At 40.9% G+C, this 23,242-nt stretch overlaps 2 protein-coding genes across 2 annotated transcripts; one reads left to right on the forward strand and one right to left on the reverse strand.

Annotated features, from left to right (window-relative positions):
* Positions 1-738: 738 nt before the first annotated feature.
* Positions 739-2,794, reverse strand: fancf (FA complementation group F). The gene is made up of 2 exons (XM_080505119.1): positions 2,747-2,794; positions 739-2,652 (listed from the first exon to the last, which is right to left on the reverse strand). The coding sequence occupies exon 2, from the start codon at positions 2,477-2,479 to the stop codon at positions 1,448-1,450; it is 1,032 nt and encodes a 343-aa protein (XP_080361245.1). The 5' UTR covers positions 2,480-2,652; positions 2,747-2,794; the 3' UTR covers positions 739-1,447.
* A 726-nt stretch (positions 2,795-3,520) lies between these two features.
* On the forward strand, positions 3,521-23,019 carry gas2a (growth arrest-specific 2a). The gene is made up of 8 exons (XM_080504480.1): positions 3,521-3,661; positions 7,737-7,898; positions 10,637-10,767; positions 15,046-15,190; positions 16,312-16,375; positions 16,916-17,126; positions 17,222-17,329; positions 21,298-23,019. Exons 2-8 carry the CDS (start codon positions 7,754-7,756, stop codon positions 21,505-21,507), a joined length of 1,014 nt encoding a protein of 337 aa, XP_080360606.1. The 5' UTR covers positions 3,521-3,661; positions 7,737-7,753; the 3' UTR covers positions 21,508-23,019.
* Positions 23,020-23,242: the final 223 nt, after the last annotated feature.

Consider the following 23,242-nt stretch of genomic DNA (forward strand, 5'->3'; position numbering starts at 1 on the left):
AAACAACACATTTCTATTACCGGTATGTTGTGAGGAGAATGAAACCAATGACAAATAAAACTCAAATCAACAGAGACCCATTGATAGAATAATAAACTAGTCACTGCCTGACAATTTTCTTTTTCAGTTTATTTCAGTACGGTCATGTGCTGCTGCTGCTGCCTACACGCAGCATGTGAGGCGGCCATCTGTCCAAACCCAGCAAGATGTGCACTTCAATAAATATCCAACTTCACTGACTCAAAATCATCTCGTTCCAACATCACACAGCAAATGTCTCGCAAAGTTTTAACAGTGTGAAAGAATAAGTCTGCTGCAACAGATTTTTATTCTAACAGCCAAAATAATGAACACTTATTTGTCTTGCAAGGGGAAAGTTCTTCTTGAATTGAAATTAATAAATATATTATAATAGAACAGACTTCCGTGTACAAAATAAAAACATTCAAGCTTCAAACATTGATGTGAATATGATTATAAATCAGTCCCGGCTAAATATCACCGCTACGGAAAATTAATTTCAAAGTCTGTTCACAAAGTTTGCAATGTTCACCTCTTTGGTATTTAATGTTCTTACAAGAAAACAGAAATTGGAGCAAATACAGCATCAACCACGTCCCATTGTTCTGCAATTTTATTACTGCTCAGAGGGATGTTCCTATATCTTGTATATCTGACCTCAGAAATAACCATAAAAATAACACATCAGTATGATTTAATGTTTTGGATCATTGTGGATTCACGTTCACCTTAAAAAATAAATAAATAAATACAATTGCACTTTTTTTTTTCAGTGAAACTTCCCTAAAAGTTGCATTTATTGTTTTTTGAAGCCTTTTCCAAGAACATAAAAATTCCAAACACAAAAGCCCCTCGCACTCGAACAGAGCAGACTCTTCGCCACTGCTTTGACCATAACCATGTCAAGAATTGAAGCTTTTTTAGTGTGTCATGTTTCAAAATAAATGACAAGACAATTCACATTTTCATATTATTCACTTTTTCTTTGCACACGAATCAAGTCTTAAAGGCTGTAGTTCAATACAATTCTCTCTCTGACCTGCAGTGCTTGCGTACACCTTGTAAAAAAAACCTGCACATTTTATCGAAAGTCTTTAAGACTGAAGTTTCCGCAACAAAAGATACTGTAGGGACTGTTGTTAATGCTGATATGAAACCAGGTTTGAGTTCTATACCAAGATAAAACTTTGATACTGTCCTGACTATACAAATATCTTTTGAAAGTTGAATTAAGTTCTTATATATGTATGTGTGTATGTATGTATGCCAACAATGTAGAGACCTCAATAAAATGTGGCAGAAACAAAACTGCAACCGTCTAAAGAGAAGTGGACACAACCTGACTGTGAGCGTCATTCACAGCAGTCCTTCGCTCTACATACTGTGTTTAGCTATTAAAACGACATCAATATTCAAACTTTGACAGTCACTTGTTTAATGCCAACAGGAGGTCTCCCCACACACTGAGACCTCTGTCATCAAAGTCTCCATCAGAAACCTTCCACGCGTGCAGCTGGTTTTCTGTATTCGCCTTCACAGAAGGACAGGACTCGAACAAGGCGAGGAAGCGTCCAGTCAGTTCCTGAAACGTCACCGTGCAGCTTGTGCCAGTTTGAACCCAGTCACCGTCATTTACGTCGTACTCCATGCCCGAGGTCCACGTTTTTAGGACGTTGTAGTATGCGTCGCCGAACTTCTGGTGTTCTTTCGCCAGGTCGGCGAGCAGCGCGGCAGGCAGAGACGAACACAAGTGCTGCAGCACGCCGTGTCCACGCTGCAGCCAGGCCAAGAGAAAAGCCTGCGAAGCAGCCTGTGCAGCTGGGTTTGCCCGCGTCAGCAGAGCCGCGGCGATGACGAGACAGAAATGTTGCTCCGCTTCTTCAAATCCCTGATGGACGGAGTCTAAAAACTGCTCCGCTCCGCGGGTGTCGCCGCCTCGACTCAGCAGAGCATCCAGCCTCTCCATCAGCATCCCGCCCTGCACCTCAGCATCAGCACCCACAGCGGACCGGCTGGCGAGAGGACTCAGGACTTTACAGGCCGACCTGCACTGAATGATGTGGCTGCAAAGGCCGGTGACGTCCTCGTACTCACCGTGCGGGGTGTGTGCAGGACCTGCAGGGTCAAACAGTACCTTCATGACGGAGCAGGGCAGGTCGGGATTGTTCAGCAGTCCGATGAGCAGCAGGTTCTGGCAGCGGGGCAGGTCGAGGAAGGAGAGCTCGGTGTGAGCCGGGATGGCAGCTCGCAGACTCTCCCCGGTGAGCTGCAGCTGCTGCTCCATCAGTGTCCTGATGAAAGGGTTGGTGTGGAACCTGGAGAAGAGGATCTCGCAGTAGCGGGCCCAGTGAAAAGCCCTGGACAGAGTCAGCTGGTCCCACCGCTGCACCGTCTCGCTGTGAGCCGCCACGGCCAGCAGCTCCGCCGTGTGAGCCAGGTTCTTCAGCACCGCCTCCATGTGGCACACACCCGGTCAACACACACGCACACAGGCCCACCCTCTGCTGCAAGAGAACCGCTGGAAACATCAGGAGAGTCCAGGCGTCCAGGTCAGAGAGGCATCTCGACAGCAGGACGGCATAAGTCCCGGCAAAAAGCAGGCTTCCGGTGGCGTGTTTATCCCTAATATTCCTTTAACAAACACAATGCTGGACGTAACTTAACGTGAACGAGCGGATAACATCACATTACCACAGATACAGTAACTCTTGTTGAGCAAACTCACTTGTTTTCATCAGTTTCCGTAGTTTCCTGTTTCCCAGCGTCCCGCTGCTGTTGCTGACGCTGCACACTGCGCATGCGCAGTTTGATCCTCCGGCCACAACAGTGACGTATGATTCAGAGCAGGGAGAGCACGTGAGCATAACTTTCTCCTGATGTTTTTTTTTGTGTGTCTGGAATTCTGCACAATCACTGGCTTATTCATTAAGTCTCGCTTGACTTGTTTTCTGCTGAAAAAAAACTGCGTCTCCTTTTAATTCTAACAGCATAATTCAACACATTGGAACCCAAATAATAGTATGTCCGATTTCTAATGCCATGTAGGTAAATAAAGAGACATTTTTATCAGATAAAACATATCTAATTTATTTGGAAATTAAACTTTTAACATTCATTTTTGGGGAATATAATGGTAAAAACCCTAAGATTTTAATAATAACAACAAAACCAAAGACAAAAAGAATGAGTGCACGCAGCAATCTATAGACGGGTATGAGCTGTTCACGAGGATCGCATTACATAGGCACAGTAATCTTTTTTTTTTTTTTAACACAATTATAATAAAGCATTTGAGAGCACATCATTTCTTGGCCAGGTAAGAAACATACAATGTGATTAACACTGGGAGGAGTGAAACTCAAACTTCTGTCCCATCACCATGCATCAGCGTCATGATCATCATCTTCTTCAGTTGCAGCGGCATGCTGTGTGCGTGTGCGTATGCGTGTGCGTATGCGTGTATGTGTGCAGTCAGATCTCTCGCTGAGGGAAACACCTCCTCGGTTCGTGCTGCTTTGGTTTCATAGTTTCGGAGTCCAACCTGTGCGTCGGTGCGCCGGAGAGAAGCATGAAAACCGGGAGTCTGCAGCTCTCAGGACGAGTGAGAGGAAGGTGCGCAGGAACGAGCTGAACCCCCAGGGTGAGCACACATCCCAAGCTTTTTCCCCCTGACTTCATTCAAGACATTTTCGCTGGTGTCTGGCTTTCTTAGGAGTGCCATGCATGTTAAGCTTTTTTTGGTTGTGTTCTGCAGATGAAGGGACTTTATAAAGTTCATTGCTCTTCTCGGGGCAGTGTGTGCGCGCGCGCTTTGCAGAAAAGGTTTATTCTTCAGTTTATCTAAAACCTGGATATCATTGAAATTTTTTTTTTTCACTCACTCAGATATGACATCTTTGCCTCAGTTGCAGCTCTGGTTTGAATCAATGAGTACTCAGCTGGATTACAATCACATCAGGCAGCTTCGCTTGATCCCGTTTGTGTTAAATTGCTTTTTTGTTTTTAGCTGCAATAAATAAAGAAATATTTAAATTATCTTGCAAATGAAAATACATTTGCTGTTTTATTAGTTTAATAGAACAACCCACCATGATGTTGATGCACTACATTCAGATGAACATGATTACATGTTGTTTTTTAAATATATGGGATATATACAGCACATGTGGACCTGAGTTAACCCAGGGGATTTAAAGTCACTTATACTGGACTACATTTATGCACTCCACATAATGTCTGATGTCAGTTGATATTACAATTATGCAAATAAGCTGTTTTTAGTCTTCTGTGTTTGGTCAAGTGATCTAGATGTTTGCTTACTTACTGCTGTGGACTTTGTACTTTGCTGACAGCCGCTGCTGTTGATACAATGTGATACCTGGGTACAAGTCCCACCCACAACACAACAGCACAACAATGATTTTATTTGTTAGAAAACGTTCTGAGATGAGTTCACTTTTGTGGAGGAGAAAGGCACGAAGCCGACAGTTTGCAGCACAGAGCCACTCTTGTGTTTTGTAATTGATGGGATTCAGCAGTCAAGTTCCCATCCATACTTGTTTCCTGGAGCAATCTGCAGCCAGCTGTGGCATGTTAGGATGCTTTACTGCAGTCATGAGGCCCATTAGACTGAGGAAATTTATATTTATAGCACGAATTATTTGAATACCTTGAGGCTAGAAAAGCTATCTCGGTTTAATTCCAGGATGTAAGGAGCAGATTCTCAACTTGATTCCCAAAATGACTCTTACACTTACTGTATATGCAGTCGAGCAGAAAGATGTTGGCCGGGTTTGCGCCTGAAGTCGAAGAGGTCAGGCTACAGTATGGTGAGAGGGAGCAGGTATCTCGATGTTTCCTGAGAAAAAGGGAAGGAAACTCACCCAGATGTTTATTCCTGACGTGCCTGATCCCTTCAAACAAACCGACAGGGAAATAGTACATCAATAACATATGGAAAGACTTTCCTTCATTGTTTTTACACAGTTTTCTTTATTTTGTAATAAGTCATTAGGCACTGAGACAATCCCTTTAAATGCATTTAAATGTTATTTAAGAAAAAAAAATTGGAATACTTCAGGTTCTCCTAAAATAATCAAAATGACAAGTCTGGAGATTTGTGTTTTGTTGCATTGAGCAACACTGAAAAGGGAATATAAAAGATGTAAAGCAGAGAGAGTTCAACTATACAAAAAACCCATGTTTGCACTGCGCCACTGAATAAGCTTGTATGAGAGGGTGAGACATTGTCCCAGTGCCCTTGTTCTGTCCGTCACTCGTCACCACTGTGGATGTGTGAATGTCGCACCTCTGTGTTATTGCTGAGCTCCAAAGTTTATTGTGTGTGTGTGTGTGTGTGTGTGTACATAGCACATACCTGTCTTTCATGAAGATAAGACGACCTTGGTGGACATAAAGGTCCCGATATTTGGATTTTTGCAGTGCAGTGTGATTCTGTTACATGGCTGACGCAGTTGAGACCTTGTAATGTTACAACCCTTTAGTCAGATTCCTCATTTTTCAGAGGAAATATTCAGCCATTGCTCAGTAGCTTGTTAGAAAATGCTTTTTCTTGCAATTTGCATCAAATATCCTGGTGCTATTTGCCTGCTATTTAAAGTGAGGCGTCCCTGAGTGTGCCGGGCAGAAAAACCTCCATGAAATAAAGTTCCACAGTTTATATCTTGTGCCTTTGTTGATGTTCTCTTGATATGTGCCAAATAATTATCTCATATATTCAGTACTGCAATATTTTCACATCAAATTTCCTCAGTTTCTTTGCTTGTGAAACTGTCAAATATCTGCACTTGAAGAGGTTACAAAATATTGCATACAACAGAAATGCTTGTTGTTTTGCATGTTGTTTTGCATGTTGTTTTGCTCTGCACCAACATCGGTGGAGGCATCACATATTGGTTGGGACATGTGAAATTGTGAAAAGCACATCGAGAGTATTCGGTTACTGAAAGTCTTGATCAAATCAGGAACATGTCTACTGTACTTTAGAGAATTCTCACCAGAAATATGTAAACATATGGAATCAAATATCCCTCCAAAATTGTTCAGAGGGTCTTTGAGTCTGTCTCATTGCAAACTACAGGTTGTGTTTTTCCTATTTACTGAAAAGGTTTTAGTCTGTTGTATTATGTCAGTGTAATCACTTTTTAACTACACTTTAAAAAGATTTAGTTGTACTAACTATAAGTCAGGTCTCATCTCAATAGAAGAGTGTACATGAAATATAAACTTAAATGGTACTTCTGTGAATATGAAATATTCCTTAAAAAAAGTAATCTGCTGAAGTGATTTAACATGATCTGCACTTTGTTAATTTAGTCAAATTTTTATGCTCTTGCAACTAAAACAGTTTAACAGTGAAATCCACAAGCGAATGTGTCTTCATTTGTCTAAGACGGTATATATGAAAGTCAGCTTACACTATATTTTAAGAAGAACAACAACCTTGTACAGTTTTACAGAGTACATCAGCTTTTTCAGTCATCCTGCTATTAAATAAAATAATTTCTGTCCTTGCGATGTCACCATCTCTTCTCTCTGCAGTCATACCCTGACTGGCTTCATCATATAATCTCACCAAGGCCGTGTAACCACAGCGTATACTTTGAACAGTGGATATTAGTTACAGAGCTGTTGGTGCAGGTCTTACATCTGGTGCCCAGTTGGTTTGTCGATTACTCACTCCTCTCGGCAGCAGATCCGTTAATGGAGTGACAGTGGACTGAAATATGAAAGATTTTCAAATTACAACTCAATGAGTGAATGCTTGGCACGACGTCGCCCAATATTGGAAAACGCTGTGAGAAATGTCTCCTTTACTCAATGACTTCACTTTGCAGGAAGTACACGGCTGTTAAATATCACTTTGAATGTTTATGTCAAATGCAATCGATCCATCAGGCTGTAATGTAAAGCCCGCTGCACTGTGGATTGTTCTAGACTAATACACTGCACTGTGGTGGGCAGAGTGATCTGAAGGAGCTCTTTGTTTGTGCCTGGCGTTTGTTGAATAACAGTCCCACTGAATGAGTCTGCCTGGTATATAACAGTGTCTGTTGTCCCCTGGAAAAGTGGACACAAGTGGCGCTGTCTAGTGTCATCAGGTGGATTGTAATCCACACCAGGAAGAGGACAAAGACACTCTCATCTCATTTCTCCTGAATTAGTCTGATTCTCTCCTCTAGTCTTTTGACAATATGGAACCTAAATCGCAACTGCCACTGAACAACACCATATATGAGGATCAAAAACCTGTCTTTGTTTTACTTGATTGTCACCTGAATATATTGATGTATACGACTGTGAGTAAAAACATTATCTGAAACATACAATTGAAATGTTTCTGAACTTTTTTTCTTGAAATTGCTAAAAAAAAACAAAAAACAGTTGTCCCCCTTTTTTAAGCACTACAGATATAATGTAACAATGTTACATATGCATGTAATGCAATTATACTCTAAACACATACAGATATTCCTACACATAAACCTATACACAAAACAGCCTATTGCAATTTTTTAATAGTTAGGGAATATGATTTTTAAGGTCTATATATAATAATAAAGGAAAATGTCTCTCTACTGACTTATTAACACAATCAGTTGTGTTGTATTAGCCACATAACTTCATTATTAATCCAGATTCAGATGACGTATGTTTGTATAATTATGTCTGTTTGCTTGTTTTTCTACCTGTAGGCCATCAATAAGGGACCATGTGCAGTGCCCTGAGCCCCAAACAGCCCAGCGGCCCCGGTCTGACGGACATGCAGCAGTACCACCAGTGGCTCTCCAGTCGACATGAAGCCAGTCTGCTGCCAATGAAGGAAGACCTGGCCCTGTGGCTCAATAATATGCTCGGTACGCCATATTCAAACTACACAGACAGACGGACACACACGCACTTTCACCAATGTGCAAAAAGCCACGAATCTTCAAAAGTTAAAGCAAATGGTAGTTCTCTGAGTCTGATCTAGATTAAATGAAGCGTGTTAATATGGTTTTCATTTACATGTGCAAATCAAATTCTCACAACCTCAAAGCGGCCAACGCCTCTGTCACCCTGCGTGATCTCTGCACCTCCAAGGGAGACCTGGAGTCGAGGTTGGGAACAGGTGTTATTAATGATAATTCTCAGAGGTGTGCTATCTTATGGTGAGGGGAACTAAAATGCAGATGGTGACACGCTTACCTTTTAAACAGAAGATTTCCTTGTCTTGCATTGATCATTAATTGAAGTGGTACTGCTGATCCGAACACTTCTGCCAATGACTGAAATCAATCTGAATCTCATTCCAAACTATTTTAAAGTCACCAGACTGTGTAAAACACTTTCAGTGTTCCCACATTGTCCCATAGACTTACCTTAAATGAATAATGACCATCATTAGCCTTGAATAATGCAGAGCCAGTGGTGGAGAATAAGCAGCGATGCAACATCAGCACTGTGCTGGATGCAGTTGCAAAATAAATCAAACTGAGCCGTGTGCTTCTTCAACAAAAGCTAATGTGAGACGTGTTCTGATCTGAAGTGACAATAACAAAGAGGAGCAATTCAAGGCCAACTGGGAATAATGTTTTGGGTTTTTTTTTACACTTATTTCGTTTGCCAGATATATTTGCTGATAGATATTTACAAAGGAGCCGTGTAAAAATCAGTAGCAAACAATTTTTCCACCAAATGTAATAATGACTTGTATAATGAGAAGGAGCTCAAAAAAACTCAATAAAAGAGAATTTACTTACCAGCAGTTATGTTATGATCTAACACTTATGTTAATGCACTCCCAGGCACCATGGAAAGAAGTTAATGTTAAATATATTCTGATGTCTTCTGAGTCTTGTAACTTCCATTAACAGATCTTAAATCTTAACAGATGGTGTGTTTGTGGGGAACTCGGAAATAGGAAAGTTCCCACTTCTCAGGGGAATTACATCTGATTGGCTGGGAACTTTAAGTGAGAAAAATGAAAAGTTTCAAAGATTTCATTTGTTGACTTATAAAGGTGATGAAAATGTGGTTTTGTCATTATCTGCATATTTTGTGAAGCTGACTTGGAGCTCATTTCTTGCTGTCATGTGACCCGTATTTAAGTTTCAATTTCAGTTTTCAGCTTAATATGTGAATGCACCAGTTAATTCGCTGAACACAGGAGCTTGAAATAATGCTCATGCTAAAGATAACAGTTGGTTCAGTCAGAAGGACAGAGAGAGACAACAGCTCTGCAACTCTACAACTGCTTCTATTGTTTCATTACATTGTTTGTTTGTATTTATGTTTGCAGAAAATGTTATAATAGTAATTAGTCAGCAAGGCATTACTGCCAAAAATAACAGTGTTTCAGTTGAATATCGCTTTTTATTGTGTTATTAAAAACACTATAGCTCAAGGTTTGTTAAAGATTATACACCTTAGGAAGAGCGGGTGAAATTTCTTGAAATAGTGCCTTGGATTCATGGATATTTGCATTTAAGAAGGGGTGTTTATTAAGGTTACAGTTTGATGTTCATTTAAAACCAACTGGAAGCCACTTAAGCTACTGAAACTGACTCCTATTTGTGTGTGGACCTCTTAAAACAACACCGGTATCCTCCCTGTTATCCCTGCGGGCTGTGTGTTTGCTCTGGAAACCTCTGGTTTTCTGTGGTGGCTGATCTAGGATATGAAAACCTCGTGAGGCTGTGCTGAACTGGTTTTCGTTCTGTTTGCCGAGTGCGTTTAAAAGACAGAAAGAAGGTGCTGAAGTGTTTAATGACAGCTTCAGGTGGGAGGAATGGTGTGGTTCACTGATGGACTGGAACAAGGTATTTCAGTGCATACTGGTGAGTAACAATACAGTTGAGACATGAGGCTGAAGGGATTGAGGGACTGATAGTTTGAATATGTCTATTAGAGCCCTGTGGAATGTATTTTATCCACACAGAGCAAGGCAAGGGCCGCAGGGTAGACTGTGAGCGTAAAACGAGAAACTCTTTAAGTATTTCTCAAGATTTCAATCTCTCTTTTCTGGGCTCAAATGCAACATTTGGAACTCATTAAACATTGAACCCCCCAAACCCCTCCTCCTATAAGACACAGAAAAGAGATGAAAAAAAAAAACTCCCTGCAGTTTCTTTCCACAGACACCCCCCTGCCACCACCTCCTATTTCACAATGATCTAACTATGAAAGAATGGTCCTCTGGAAGCCAGTCAACTGAACACTACATGTTGATCACCAGCGTATCTCTGCAGCGGTGCAGGGCAAAGAGGCCTTATCATGCGCAGACGCTGTGTCCCCACCACCAGGTGTCCCTGTCACGGCCATCCTATGCTGCACCACCAGGAAATCCCCCCCACAGATTCTCTCAAATCCTGCTATAACTTTTCCTCAGGTGGCTACCACAGAGTTGCCCAAACCCAGCAGTGAAGTCAAGGCTCGGTCATAAAAAAAAAAAAAGTTTTCTGAGAGGTAACAACATTGCACCAAGTTCAGCCTCAACTGGGAGTAGACTGAGGATAAAGTTTTATTCCCTTATACTTTCTATATTTTTTAATGAGCATTTTATGATGGATTTATGTCGTGGGCTGTCTCCTGTCTTTATGTGTCCCTTGCTCAGGTCTGGAAATCACTGCTGAGAGCTTCATGGATCGGTTAGACAATGGCTTCCTGTTGTGCCAGCTGGCTGAGACACTGCAGGGGAAGTTCAGGCAAAGCAATGGAGACCTGCCCGCCCCTGGCAGCAGCAAGGTACAGAGGAATTGGGACGATTGCAGTAGTCTGGCATGATACATGTTACAGTGAAAACATTAATCTGGAAGCTAAACCCGGACTGAAAGTGTTCCCAGACTAACTTTCAGCTTGAATGATTTCACAGAGGATTGATTCTGAGTGGGAAAACGTCATTTGGGCTGTGACTTATTAGATCTGATTGACTGACAATCATTTTGAACTCAACTACTTTAGCAGGTCCCCTGCTCAGATTCATGTTTGAAATCATTTTTATTCACTGCTGCATATATCACCGTTTAAACACAAGCGTTTTTCTGTCATCTTTTGAAACCGAGCGGCTTCGTGAAAACACTATCGAGCCTTGATTGATTCTCACTGAGACCAGAAACAGCTCCACTGTGATATTATGTTTCCCAGTAAGCAGATCAATAAAAACACATTAGCACAGTTTCTATTGAAACAACTGAAACATATCTTGATATCTTGACATTTGGAAAGTACTTGAGAGTCTGCGAGACACTCTGGAAACTTAAAAAAAAAAAGGTGAAGTTGATGATGGTTTTGTGGGATGAGCAGCACCCATGAGTTCACACTTTGCCAAGACCTCCACAATTTATAAAAAGGACTGCACAAAGAGTGGGGAGGGGGATGGGATCCTGCAGCCTCTAGTGGAAAGGAAAGAAAGAAAGAATAAGGCCAGCAACAGACAAATTAACTGATGGGGCCCCACATCCTTTGTGAGAATTGGGAGGAGTACATAAAAATCGCAAGTTTTGTGAGCCACAAGATTGATTAACTTTATGAATCCTTTCTGGGCCAGTGATTAAGAAAACAAAGCAACAGAGTGCAAATCCATCTGGTTTTGTTTATGTTGGTGCTAATCTTGGACCGGTTTGTTGTCTTCAGTCATATTCGAAGAAAAATAAACAATTTCTTTCTTGTCTTACTGCATATGATGAATCTGTAAAATCCCACAAACACTCCCTGACGTCAGGGATTCAGTAGGATGATATGGTTCCTCTGACTCGGCCATGTTTCTGTTGGGAAGCGAAAGACTCTTTTGTCGGTCCGTCAGTGAGGGTTGTTGATATTTGCACTGAGGCATCACTGTGCTGACGACGGAGGGTCTCCTGATCTCAGTATGAGCAAAGCAGCAGCACAGATGTGAGGAAATACTTGAGGTCAATGACCGTGGGACAGCACAGGAGCTACTGGAATAGAATAGCCTATTGATTGTGTGGACCAACACAGAGAGAGCGAGTGTGCGGAGGAGTGCAGAGGCAGTTAAGCGCTTCCAGCTTTGATGTCCAACCAAGATGCATCATGATGCTGTGAATTAGTCATAATTTATTGCCGTTTTATACAAACTTCAGCCTCTCATCTTTCACTTTCAACCCTTTTCAGTTTAATGAGCTGTGAAATATGAATTATTTTTGGTTGTTTACTGTTACGTTTTACCACTTGAAAGGGAACTTGGAGTTTGTGGTGAGGCATCGTGATAAGTTGATGCGGCGTCTGGTGAGACTAGACTGAAACTGATCGCACCGGAGAAAAACGATAAGTCACATTGAAGTTGCTGTCTGCTTAACATCTTCCTGTTTGTGTTAACATCAATCATTATCAATGACGGGTGAGTGAAGATCATCTGTCTTTTATTGTCATAACACTGTCCTGTATTCAGTTCAGTGCAATGATCTCAGCAACTGCCATTCATCACTAAAATTATAAAGAAAAAGTTGACTTCTGAAAATATCTAGTTTTATTAGTTTTTATTTCTCGACTTGTGTACCAATAACAGTGTTGCTCTGAATTACTTAAGCATACAGTAATCACAAAGTACTTTTCAACAACTGGATATTTACAAGCAGTGTTCTTACTTGGAACAATCAAAGCAGGACTTTTTTTTCTCAGTTTAATATGTAAACTCATCGGGTGCAAAAATGGAGTTTAAAAGTTATGAATTCTAATTGTAGTTGTGGGTGTACCTTGTAGTAACTTATGAAGTATGAAGGTTACATGATGTAAATTGTTTTGCAATATAAGATTGCTTGTTAAAGCATACTGCATAATTACTGGAATGTGAGCATTTAGAATCAACAAATGTCACTTCTGGGGATTTGTTTGTTTGGTTTACTGCCATGAGAAGATCCAGCAAATGAAAATAAAAAAGATGAGATCCTATTTTGAAAATACATTTGAATAAGAAACGCATAGAATAGACAAATTAAGTAATATCTAAACTATGTTTTCTTTCTACTGCTTCCATTGCTCATCAGTTAAACGTGAATACAAAATGTGGTTTTATTGCAGTCCTTCCATCAACATTGGGAACCCCAAACAGTCTTTCGTCTCCCATTAGAAACAAAATCAGACAGATAATCAGAGAGTGGGTGTTTTGTGGTCCACTTTAACCAAAGATCATCCATCTTTTAAACAGCTTTATACACATCAAGGCTGTTGGTTGCTGGAGCCAATCAGCCAGCAATGGGCCATTGTGGGGTCTAAGCAGGAGACAACCTGACCACCACTGTGGAGGAATCAGAGCTTAGAGCCAGAAGATCTCTCCAGAGTTAACTAAATCTGCATCGCTGGCGTCTTGAAAAGGTTATACTTAACCCGTGGTGTGGAATTGACAGTTGTTGACACTTTGGCGCATACCTGACAATCAAGAGGATTACTGGGAGACTGTACAAGCAGTCAGATGAGTTTTATCTGATTTAAGCCTTCATGCAAAATCTGCTGCTGCTGAGAGTGTAACTTTGAACAGATGTCCTATATCCAGCAGATATATAAGGAGGATGGAGACAAAAATGTATTTCTCAAAAGAAAACACCCCAAAAATAACAACAAAAGCAGAAAAAAAAGATAATATAATGACATAATAATGACAGGAATCGATTATGATTCAAAGATAATGTTTTCAAAAGGTAATGCATTCGTTAAACCCACAAACGTCTTGTCAAAGCTGCAAGAGACACAGTAACTTTTATATCAAGCAGTTCAGGCACAGTTGCCAATGTAATTTCACTTGGAATGCAAAGTAATTCAGTGACACAAATGAGCCCTGAAAAAAAAAAACGAAAAAAAAAAAACATGAAAAAAATGAGAGCCTGGACTGAAAAGAAAAATACCCACAAAGGGTTGCATAGTTCCAGCATGAGCTCATTGCACCTTTCTCAAAGCACAGACGCACATATCCTGTATAAAACCACAGCAAGGCGCATAAATCTCCCCCCAAAAAAGACTGTGTGGGGGCTGGAGCCCATAAGCATGTCATCTGATCCCAAATCATGGAAAGCCTGGTAAAGAAAGCCCAGTTTTCCCGCGCGTCACCTCGCATATTGATCTGCGTGGAAAATGTTCCTGATTCTCCGCTGAAACCAGAGCCCTGGCAGATGGACCAGACATTGGTGTTGATAAATTGTTGTGGCTCAATGTTTTGGTGGAAAATCTGATGGCTGAAAAAGAAAAAAAAAGTCACTCTGGTTGACATTTGTTCGGTTTCCTCGAAAAATAAGTTTACAACAATGTTGAAACCGAGTGCCAAAATCTCATTTCATTGTACTGGATTCATGAACAAAAATGTTACCCAATAGTTGGGAGGGGGGGGGGGTGTGTCTATCAATAGATGACGACTCAGGCTTGAATCCGATAACTTCATAGCTTTACAACTGGCATAAACTTTTATATTTTATGAAACCAAGTGCTTTCGGGATTTAAAGGTTTTTAAATTATATAATGGTGCTGACCATTTTTCCAAGAAATCTACGGTTTAATCTACGGTATAGTGACTTAATTGTTTCAACGTTGATTTGCACTCGGTAAGGCATCTGGCATTCAAACTAGCCAAGTGCCAGTTGCAGTGATTTGCTGTGGTGACCCCTGTAAAAAGGCAGCAGACGAAAAGACCCTTCATATCATAAACTTAATAAAATTGATTAAGTTGGCGTTACATATGAAATACCATCCAAAAAGTATTTGGGGGCAGAAACAATGTTTTTCTTTCACACAGAAAATGTACTAATCTCCAAACCAAACCAGCCACCAAACCAACACTGAAGGTGCTGAAAGCGTATGAACAGACCAAAACATTATGAAGCAGGTGAAGGAGAATGGCCATTATAGTCTTTAATACACATTTTCATAGTTTTGCAAACATACTTGTCCCCACTAATTTCCATGATGATTCCTATGATTCTGACTATCCTGACTCTCCAGAGTTTGTGTGCATGTATGTTTTTCTTTTTCTCCATCTGAAGATAACTTTTGTGAGCTCACTTTTTTGTCTCTCTGTAGCAGAGCATTCCCTGTCGGAGGATACCATGTCGGCGGAGCGCTCCGTCTGGCTCTTTCTTTGCACGAGACAACACAGCCAACTTCCTGGCCTGGTGCCGTGAGGCTGGGGTTGGAGAAACGTGTCTGTTTGAATCAGAAGGTTTAGGTGAGTCTGCAGCAAGAATATCAAGAGAGATACAGCCCCGTCGACCTTGGGCTGTCCGTGGCACTGCCGGGCCACTGGATTCAGATTTCTCTCGCCTATGAATGGACTGATTGTGCAGGTACAGTGTCACACATGTCGGGCTGCTTCCTTCTCCTGAACTCAGAGGCTCACCCAAAAATCTGCCAGGCCCTGCTTTGATATCTGCACAAAGCTCCTGAGGACAGCAGGGAGCTGCTCCTTCTGACAGGAAGCAGATCTTGTGCTCCAACACAAAGTATCCTAAGTCAAACAAAAGGGAGCACAGATAGAAGAAAGTAGGCCAACGTTATGCAGATGTCTTCCTTGGCTCAGTTGGGATGATTCTCTCTCTCTTCCTCATTAACTGTTCACGTTTCTCTAATCTACTGCAAATATTTCAAGCGCGGTATTTCAGTGAATAAGCTGTGGAGCTACAGCACTCATCCTTATACTCTCGTTTACTGTATGTGACCGTGTGGGGAACTAAAATACCTCAATAACGCCACATGCCTATGATTTCTGTCATAAGGTCGGTCGACCACAGCGGAACAATTGAAAGTATGCTAATCATTTCTGAAGGCTAAGTCTGATATCAACACTAAAGAAATGGCCTTCAAATGCAGTTGACATGTGACTATGATAAAAAAAAACAAATGCTGTGAAAATACTTGAAAAAATCCCCAAACCAAAACAGTTGATGGATGTCTTTTCTTTCTTTCTGTCTTTCTCTGAGTAGATATGTCAGTTCAGCTGTAGATGTAACAACACCAGGTTTGCTATCATGCAGTGAATCCCCTCTCTTTCAATGCATGTTGTGCTCTGTCACATTTATCATACATCTCGTGCCCATTGTTTCTCTCCAATCTAACGTTTGCCAAGTTAAAACCTCCCAAGTCTGAACGACACTCACGCTCATTTCCATTGAACATGGGATGGAGAGGATTGTAGAGCACAAGAATGTGTGAATGCATGAAGTTCACCACGTAGTTTTTAAAATCTCCCATGTCACCATCATGTGGCCACTCATCTGCTCTCATCGTCTTGTTGCAAATGTGACGTCTCATTACAATCACTCACCGTTGGCTCTTGATCTCTTCTTGCAGTTCTTCACAAACAACCTCGAGAGGTGTGCCTCTGTCTTTTAGAGCTGGGACGCATAGCATCACGGTACGTTTTTGCTTTTTATATATTTACTCTTTACTGCAGGTATGGGATTTAAAAAGAATATATATGTCACGTAGCCTTTAAGAAAAATGACCAGTAATTCATCTGTTAGGCTAAACACTGAACACACAACCAGCGTCACCAGGAACTATCGTTAGAGTAAAGAAGACCAGTTATAAAAATGACAGTATGGCTGTCTTTCATACAAGTTGGAGTCAGTCTGGAGTCGCAAAAAGAGACAGAGTGACTTTATAAAGCATGAATCCACAGGAGAGCTGTGGTTTATTGTCTATGTTTGGAAGCACTCCACTACAGAATCGCTGCAAAAACTGAGGAGAAAGAAATGTGTTTGGAAGGCAACGAGTCACCAAACACTGATTATTGTCCTTCTCCTCACTTTGTTATTTGATAAAAAAGAGAAAAAATATAAAACTATGAACGTATGGGAGGATTTTTGTACAGCAGCGCTGTACGTCTTTGTCCTGTTTTGTAATTACTTTCTTGAATTCTCACTCATGAATGACCTTTGCCTTCCTTTTCTAGCTACAATGTGGAGCCTCCCGGCCTGATAAAATTGGAGAAGGAGATTGAACAAGAGGAGAAGGCTCCTCCGCCTCCTCCCTCACCTGTATCCCCAGCTCAGCCCGCCCCCACGTCTCCCTCTTCATCTCCGTCTCCGTCTCCTTCCCCGTCCCCGACTCCCACCAAAGTCACTTCCTGTAAAAAAAGCACAGGGAAGCTGTTGGATGATGCTGTAAGTGAATAGTGCTCAACTCTCGTTCAAATTTACTTTTTGGTTATGAGAGAGAGCAATCGTCTGTGAGATGTTCATTTTTCAATGTGTCACAGGTTCGACATATCGCTGATGACCCACCCTGCCGGTGTTTGAATAAATTCTGCGTGGAGAGACAGTCACAGGGTCGATACCGCGTCGGGGAGAAGATGCTCTTTATTCGGGTGAGTATGTGATATTGAATGGTGTCATATGGCGTCACATTGGAATGCATTTCATCACATTGCGTCGTTGCGTATCGTGTTTTACGGTATCGTATTGTGTTCAGTCATAAATTGGGATGGCATCATATTACATCAAATTGTAGTTTATAATGTCAAACTGAACGGGTTCTTTTAGATTGCATGACATTTGTATCTGATGGAGTAAACATCATATGATTGTGAATAATTTGGTTGTGAAAGGTGTTCATATAAAAACAACTAACAATGGAATGGAGTGTTAAAGACTGTAATTAACTGAATGATTATTTTGAGTCTGTCCTTGTCCAGATGTTATTATGAAAGCAGTTTTATTTGTAAATTTCTCTGACATACTATATTCACCCAGATTCTGTTCTGAAGCTCATTTCTTAGATTGCTTACATGATAACCTTCATTACATATTACTTATAGTTCAGTACAGTCTACAGGAAAATGTATGTTCTGAACCTCTTAGAAGAAACTGTGTCCCTGTGCAATGTGGTGAAGTGTACTCAATAACAAGTACTGATCTGCACTGTGTGGATGATCTGGCAGGAAATTAAAATATGTCCATGTTGAATTAGATTATGTTTTTCAGCAGAAAGATTTTAGATCCTTACAAAGGGACCTCTTCAAAACTTTTATATTTTGCTTTTTTCTTGCTTCCTCGGCCAGTGTAAGGTATAACTATTTTTTCCCCCTTAAAGTTTTCAGGGTCAGACTTTTTATAGATATTTTTAATGTCTACTAGCTTTTTTAGAATGCAGTCATGGCTCTTTGGACAAAAATCACAGTGAACAATTGGGAGTTGTCAGTATTTAAAGGTCATTACGCTGTCATTTTAATGCCACGGCGCACTTGATTCCAGACTCTTCTACCATGAGGCCATACTGTTTTGATGAGTGCAGTATGTGTTCCAGCATTGTCGCAAACAAAATATGGAAGGTTGTTTTTTTTGTAAGATGTAAGAAAGCATTAATCCTTTGTACTACTTTATAAGACGTCAGCTTCCAACTTCACACCACCAGGCCTGCTTGCTTTTTTAACTTTGAGTCTAATAATTGACAGAGTTTAGTCTCCATAACACAGGTCTATAGTTTCTGTTTATTTATTTATTTATTTATCTATCTATCTATCTATCTATCTATCTATCTATCTATCTATCTATCTATCTATCTATCTATCTATCTATCTATCTATCTATCTATCTATCTATCTATCTATCTATCTATCTATCTATCTATCTATCTATCTATCTATCTATCTATCTATCTATCTATCTATCTATCTATCTATCTATCTATCTATCTATTTATTTATTTAATCTGTGTAAAGCTTTCTTTTAAAACGTAGTCATATTAATGACCTGTAACTAACACAACTGGTTGCAAAATGCTCCTCCAGCACTTTGTTTTTACTATGTTGTTATCAACAAATTCCAAATTAGCACTGTGAATAAAATATGACTACATTAAAGTGTCTTGCACCATATTACTCATATTGTTCAGACCTTTCGAGAATTGAAGTTGTCCACTTAATGGCTTTATCAGTATCACATTGCGAGGCCAAGTATAAACACTATGCAGCGTTATGCAGATACCTGAGGCTGGCTTCAGGATTGAAGTCATTCATTGTTTCTGCAGAACCCGTATTCGCTGTGAGCTGTCATTTACAGGTCATAGTACTATAATGAGGTTCCATTTTCTCCCAGACAGAAACAGGGAACAAACACTTGCATATTTGATAGCTATTATCATACACTGAAATGTATTCTAATTTTACAACAAACACCATTTTGCCTGCTCTGCACCTCGCAATCACAATAAATCTGTTAGTACAGGAAATGTGACTCCACTTTCTGTGAGTGGAAGGCATTGGAGAAGCATAAATGGAGGCTAACAGATTAGAGAAGGAGCATCGGTTCCCTTGGGATTCTGGTTACTTGGCAACCCACAACCAGAATTCACACCTCCAAGAATGTGATTCATGCTGGTGGTATGTTTAGGATGTGCAGAGCACACGGCACAGTTTACTCTTGGATGTCCTCTGCCGTCAGCACTCCATATTGCATCCAGTGAGTCTAATCCGAATCAGATGTCGGTCATTGGGAGGCGAATAAAGATGAACAAAGCTGGTCACCACAGACGCCAAGGCTCGCATTTCTAACTTGACAGCATTTTCAGTGAGATTTCTGGTTAATTTCCATCCTTTAATGCATTTTCCTCAGCTGAATGTTTTAGTCTTTTGTTGTGTTGCTGAGCAACCAAGGACAAATGATGAGAAGTGTTGGTTCACTGTGATCTATCTACGTAAACGTGCGTCACTCTCGTTCATGTGCCAATGCAATTATAGTTTAGTCCATAAGACCAATATAACAAATTAAGAGCAAATGAGAGACGTGTTATTCTATCAATCTTTAGACCACCACAGCCTCGAGAAACCCTTGACCAATCCTGTGATTACATTTAAGTCCATGTACAGCCAGAGTACACACCTTTAATATAAATTTACACATAGATATGCACGTGTATTGCCTCATGTTATCCTGGATATTGTCGAATAACAGCACGTGAGAGTCAGCTTCTGATCTGGCCAAACAAAGCGAGTGTTAAACCTCCTCTCCTCTGTCTCCGAGCCAGCTCTCTTCACAGTGTAGATGCTTTAATTAAAATTCCTCACATGGTTTTGCTCTCAAGCAGCTGCTTCTACCGAGCAGGCATGAATACAGTGAGGTCGCCCACTGTCTGCAAGCAGCTGCTGTAAGCGAGGACAACAATGACGTGCATCTGATAGAAGTCCCGCTCCACAATCAGCTGTAATACCGGAGAGGACTGACCTTCTCAGCTCCTGGAATAAATGAGCTGCTTGTAGCTTCAGCGACAGGGGCGGGCAGACGTCAGAGGCTCTGCGAGGAGTGCTGTCCCAGCTCGGCCTCGGGCCTCTGCCCTTGTCTGGGCTGCTGAGGAAGGACTTCAGTCCAGCCAGGGTGTCGTCCCAAAGCAGCGTGATTGAAACCCCTCTGCAGCACACAGGTCCATTAAATCCACAGTCACAAAGCCTGAGGCCCGGTGCTGCTGATTGGAGGCGCTGCCCTGCCACTGCCCCCTGCATTGATTCTTTTAAGAGGCTTATAAATGTTGTATGTTATGATGCCCAAAGGCAGGAGGCTTCATAACTGACCATACTAAGGCCACAGTGTCCTCTGAGAGTTTACCCCTTTTATCAAACTATAGCGTTTAGTGTCGTTCTACCTTGTTTGTGACGATTCATATTGTGTCCTAAGATAATAAATAATTCCGACTGTTTTGATTGAACATAATTCCACAGAGCGATAATGAAGTAAAATGCTGGTAAGAGGAGCTTTCAGAGTGATGCAGACGTTTTGGGTGCATGGCGTCTTGGGAATGAAAATGTCTGATCATTCAATACATCCTTCGAATTCCTTTCTTTCATATAATGGGTGATGTTGTTGCCATAGTAGCGAGCCTTGAGAATGTGCCCGGTTGTGGCCAGTGGAATTATTTGATGCTAATATATCAAGAAACAGAAACACACATACACACACACACACACATTAGGGCCACACATGTGTCCCTAATGAAGTTATTAAGAAATATTAAATTTTCCTATGAGGTTTGTAAGCGGTGAACTGACACGACTTTTGCCTAAGATGGAAGACTGTCCGTCAGCAGCCACTGAAAAACGGCGTTAAAGTGCTGGACTGGAGAAGGCTCGTCTCCAGGGACGTCCTCCACCGTGAGGCCCCTCACATCAGTCGGCGAGCTCTCACATCAAAGCCGCTCTTAATTGTTCATTCAACTTCACCTGAAAGCCTCAATCAGTGAAATGACATTAGTCGTCCAGAGCAGCTCTGAAGCAGCTATCAAAGGTCCCTTTTCACTTCCCCCGCGTCTGCACAGCTGACGCCGTAATCCTGTTTCCGTCTGCAGATGCTGCACAACAAGCACGTGATGGTGCGCGTCGGCGGCGGATGGGAGACCTTCGAGAGCTACCTGCTGAAGCACGACCCGTGCCGCATGCTCCAAATATCCCGGGTCGAAGGCAAGACGTCGCCCATCGGCAGCAAATCCCCCAACATCAAGGACCTCACCGCTGACACCTACCTGGTGGTGGCAGCTCACTGCCGCGCCAAGAAGTGAAGACGTGAGAACGAGAAGCGCCGCTGAAGTAAACACACAGCGGATGACATACGGGCTTCTTACCAAAGCAAGAGCAAGTGGCTGTCTTGCGTGCCCTGGTTCTGTAGATCATTCGGTTTCAAAGCCAACCTCTGAGAGATTCAGGTGGATGAAGAAGAAAGTGAAATCTGGGAGTCGGGTGCCTTTTCCAGATGTGATTTTTCTTGACAAGAAATTATGATAAAAACAAAGCCAAAAAAAAACATAGGTGAAACTATGAGTCATCTTATCAAACACACATTTCTAGAATTAAATACGTTGTAAGCAATCTCGGTGATTTGAAATGATCGGCGTGAATCAATAATTATTCGTTTGAGTACAAAAACTACACTTTCAGAAGATTTTTTTTCTTTTCTATTGCCTGTTGATCCTAAGTATTGTCAACATTGTTACCTGCTGGAAGAGGCACAATGTAGTTCAAGCTCTGGGAGGGTCGCCTTCCCACACATTGAAAACCCTTGATTTACAAAAAAATAAGCAACAATCAATCATTCATGGGGGCACAGCTGTGCAACATCAATGATTTTGTTTCTTTTGTGAAAGTTCGAGGCTGGACTCACACCGGTATGCCCTTAATATTGAGACATATTTAGTTTTATACAACACTTGAAAAAATGTGTACAGATCTTTACAATGTGAGTCGGATGATGTAGATTTTCTTATCAAGTATTGTTTCACTCGGCTTATTTCTTTCTTCTCCGACATTGTAACTCATACAGGCCTCCAGTATACATTTGTACATGTTGAAAACACGTTTTTAATGAAAGTAAGCAAGTTGTTGAGAGTACAGCACCTTTTATGAATGAGATTTTTTTGAGAACAATAGATGCATGTGTGCGCACATGAAAAATAGAAATTCCCCTTTCTTTAAACATACTCGTGCCTTGTTGCATGATTTCCATGAGAGGGCGCCCCCTCAACCTGAGAATAACCAGAAAACCCACCAAGTTCCATTATACCGTTTATATAAACATTATTGTGAAAACTCACTTTATTGAGAACATGGGGCCTTTTCTTTTTCAGTCATTTCCTAGTGAGCTGCCAAATGAACTGTCATTGTTTATGTACTAATTTGTAATTCTATGCAACGCATCCTCTACACTATTATTCATTATTATTCAATAACATTTTTAGAATAGCTCATGTGTTTATAATTCTGCTGTGAGAGCAGAAATAGCCACACATATTGTTTAAGACTTGTCATTGTTCGGCCTACAGTAGATCTGAGGCCCTGTTGTTCTGCAGTTTGTTATATTTGACTGACCTCTAGAGGCCGTGAAATCATTTAAACGTGAGAAAGAAATCTCTTGGTTTTGTTGATTCATGTTGTTGTAACTAAGATTACATTTTTTTTTAATTCAACCTTATACACGGATTAATAATACTCTGATTTGTAAATGTGTCAAGCAACCAGTAAGCCTGTAAATGGATCCTCTTTTGAGATACATTTTTTAAAATAAATTCTCAAAATGTGACATTTTTAAATATCAACTATCTTTTTAAATGTTTTACGCAGAACTGGCTTAATGACTGAACTATTACACCTCAAATGAGTGTATCGTGGGATTTATACCTGTGCCCAAAAATAAATATCATTGAAATAGTTTTTTCAGAGAACATTTGCCTCAAAAAGATTACCTGTACAGAAAAAGGTTAACAAAAAAAAAAAAGTGTAAATTAAAACAATTTTATGCTT

Source organism: Blennius ocellaris (assembly GCF_963422515.1).
Source record: "Blennius ocellaris genome assembly, chromosome: 11".
In the NCBI taxonomy this organism is placed as follows: Eukaryota; Metazoa; Chordata; class Actinopteri; order Blenniiformes; family Blenniidae; genus Blennius; species Blennius ocellaris.

Coding starts and splice junctions, on each gene's coding strand:
- gas2a (XM_080504480.1), top strand. CDS start 7,754: ATGTGCAGTGCCCTGAGCCCCAAACAGCCCAGCGGCCCCGGTCTGACG. Junction 16,376..16,915: donor CTGGGACGCATAGCATCACG/GTACGTTTTTGC, acceptor TTCCTTTTCTAG/CTACAATGTGGAGCCTCCCG. Junction 17,127..17,221: donor GGAAGCTGTTGGATGATGCT/GTAAGTGAATAG, acceptor AATGTGTCACAG/GTTCGACATATCGCTGATGA.
- fancf (XM_080505119.1), bottom strand. CDS start 2,479: ATGGAGGCGGTGCTGAAGAACCTGGCTCACACGGCGGAGCTGCTGGCC.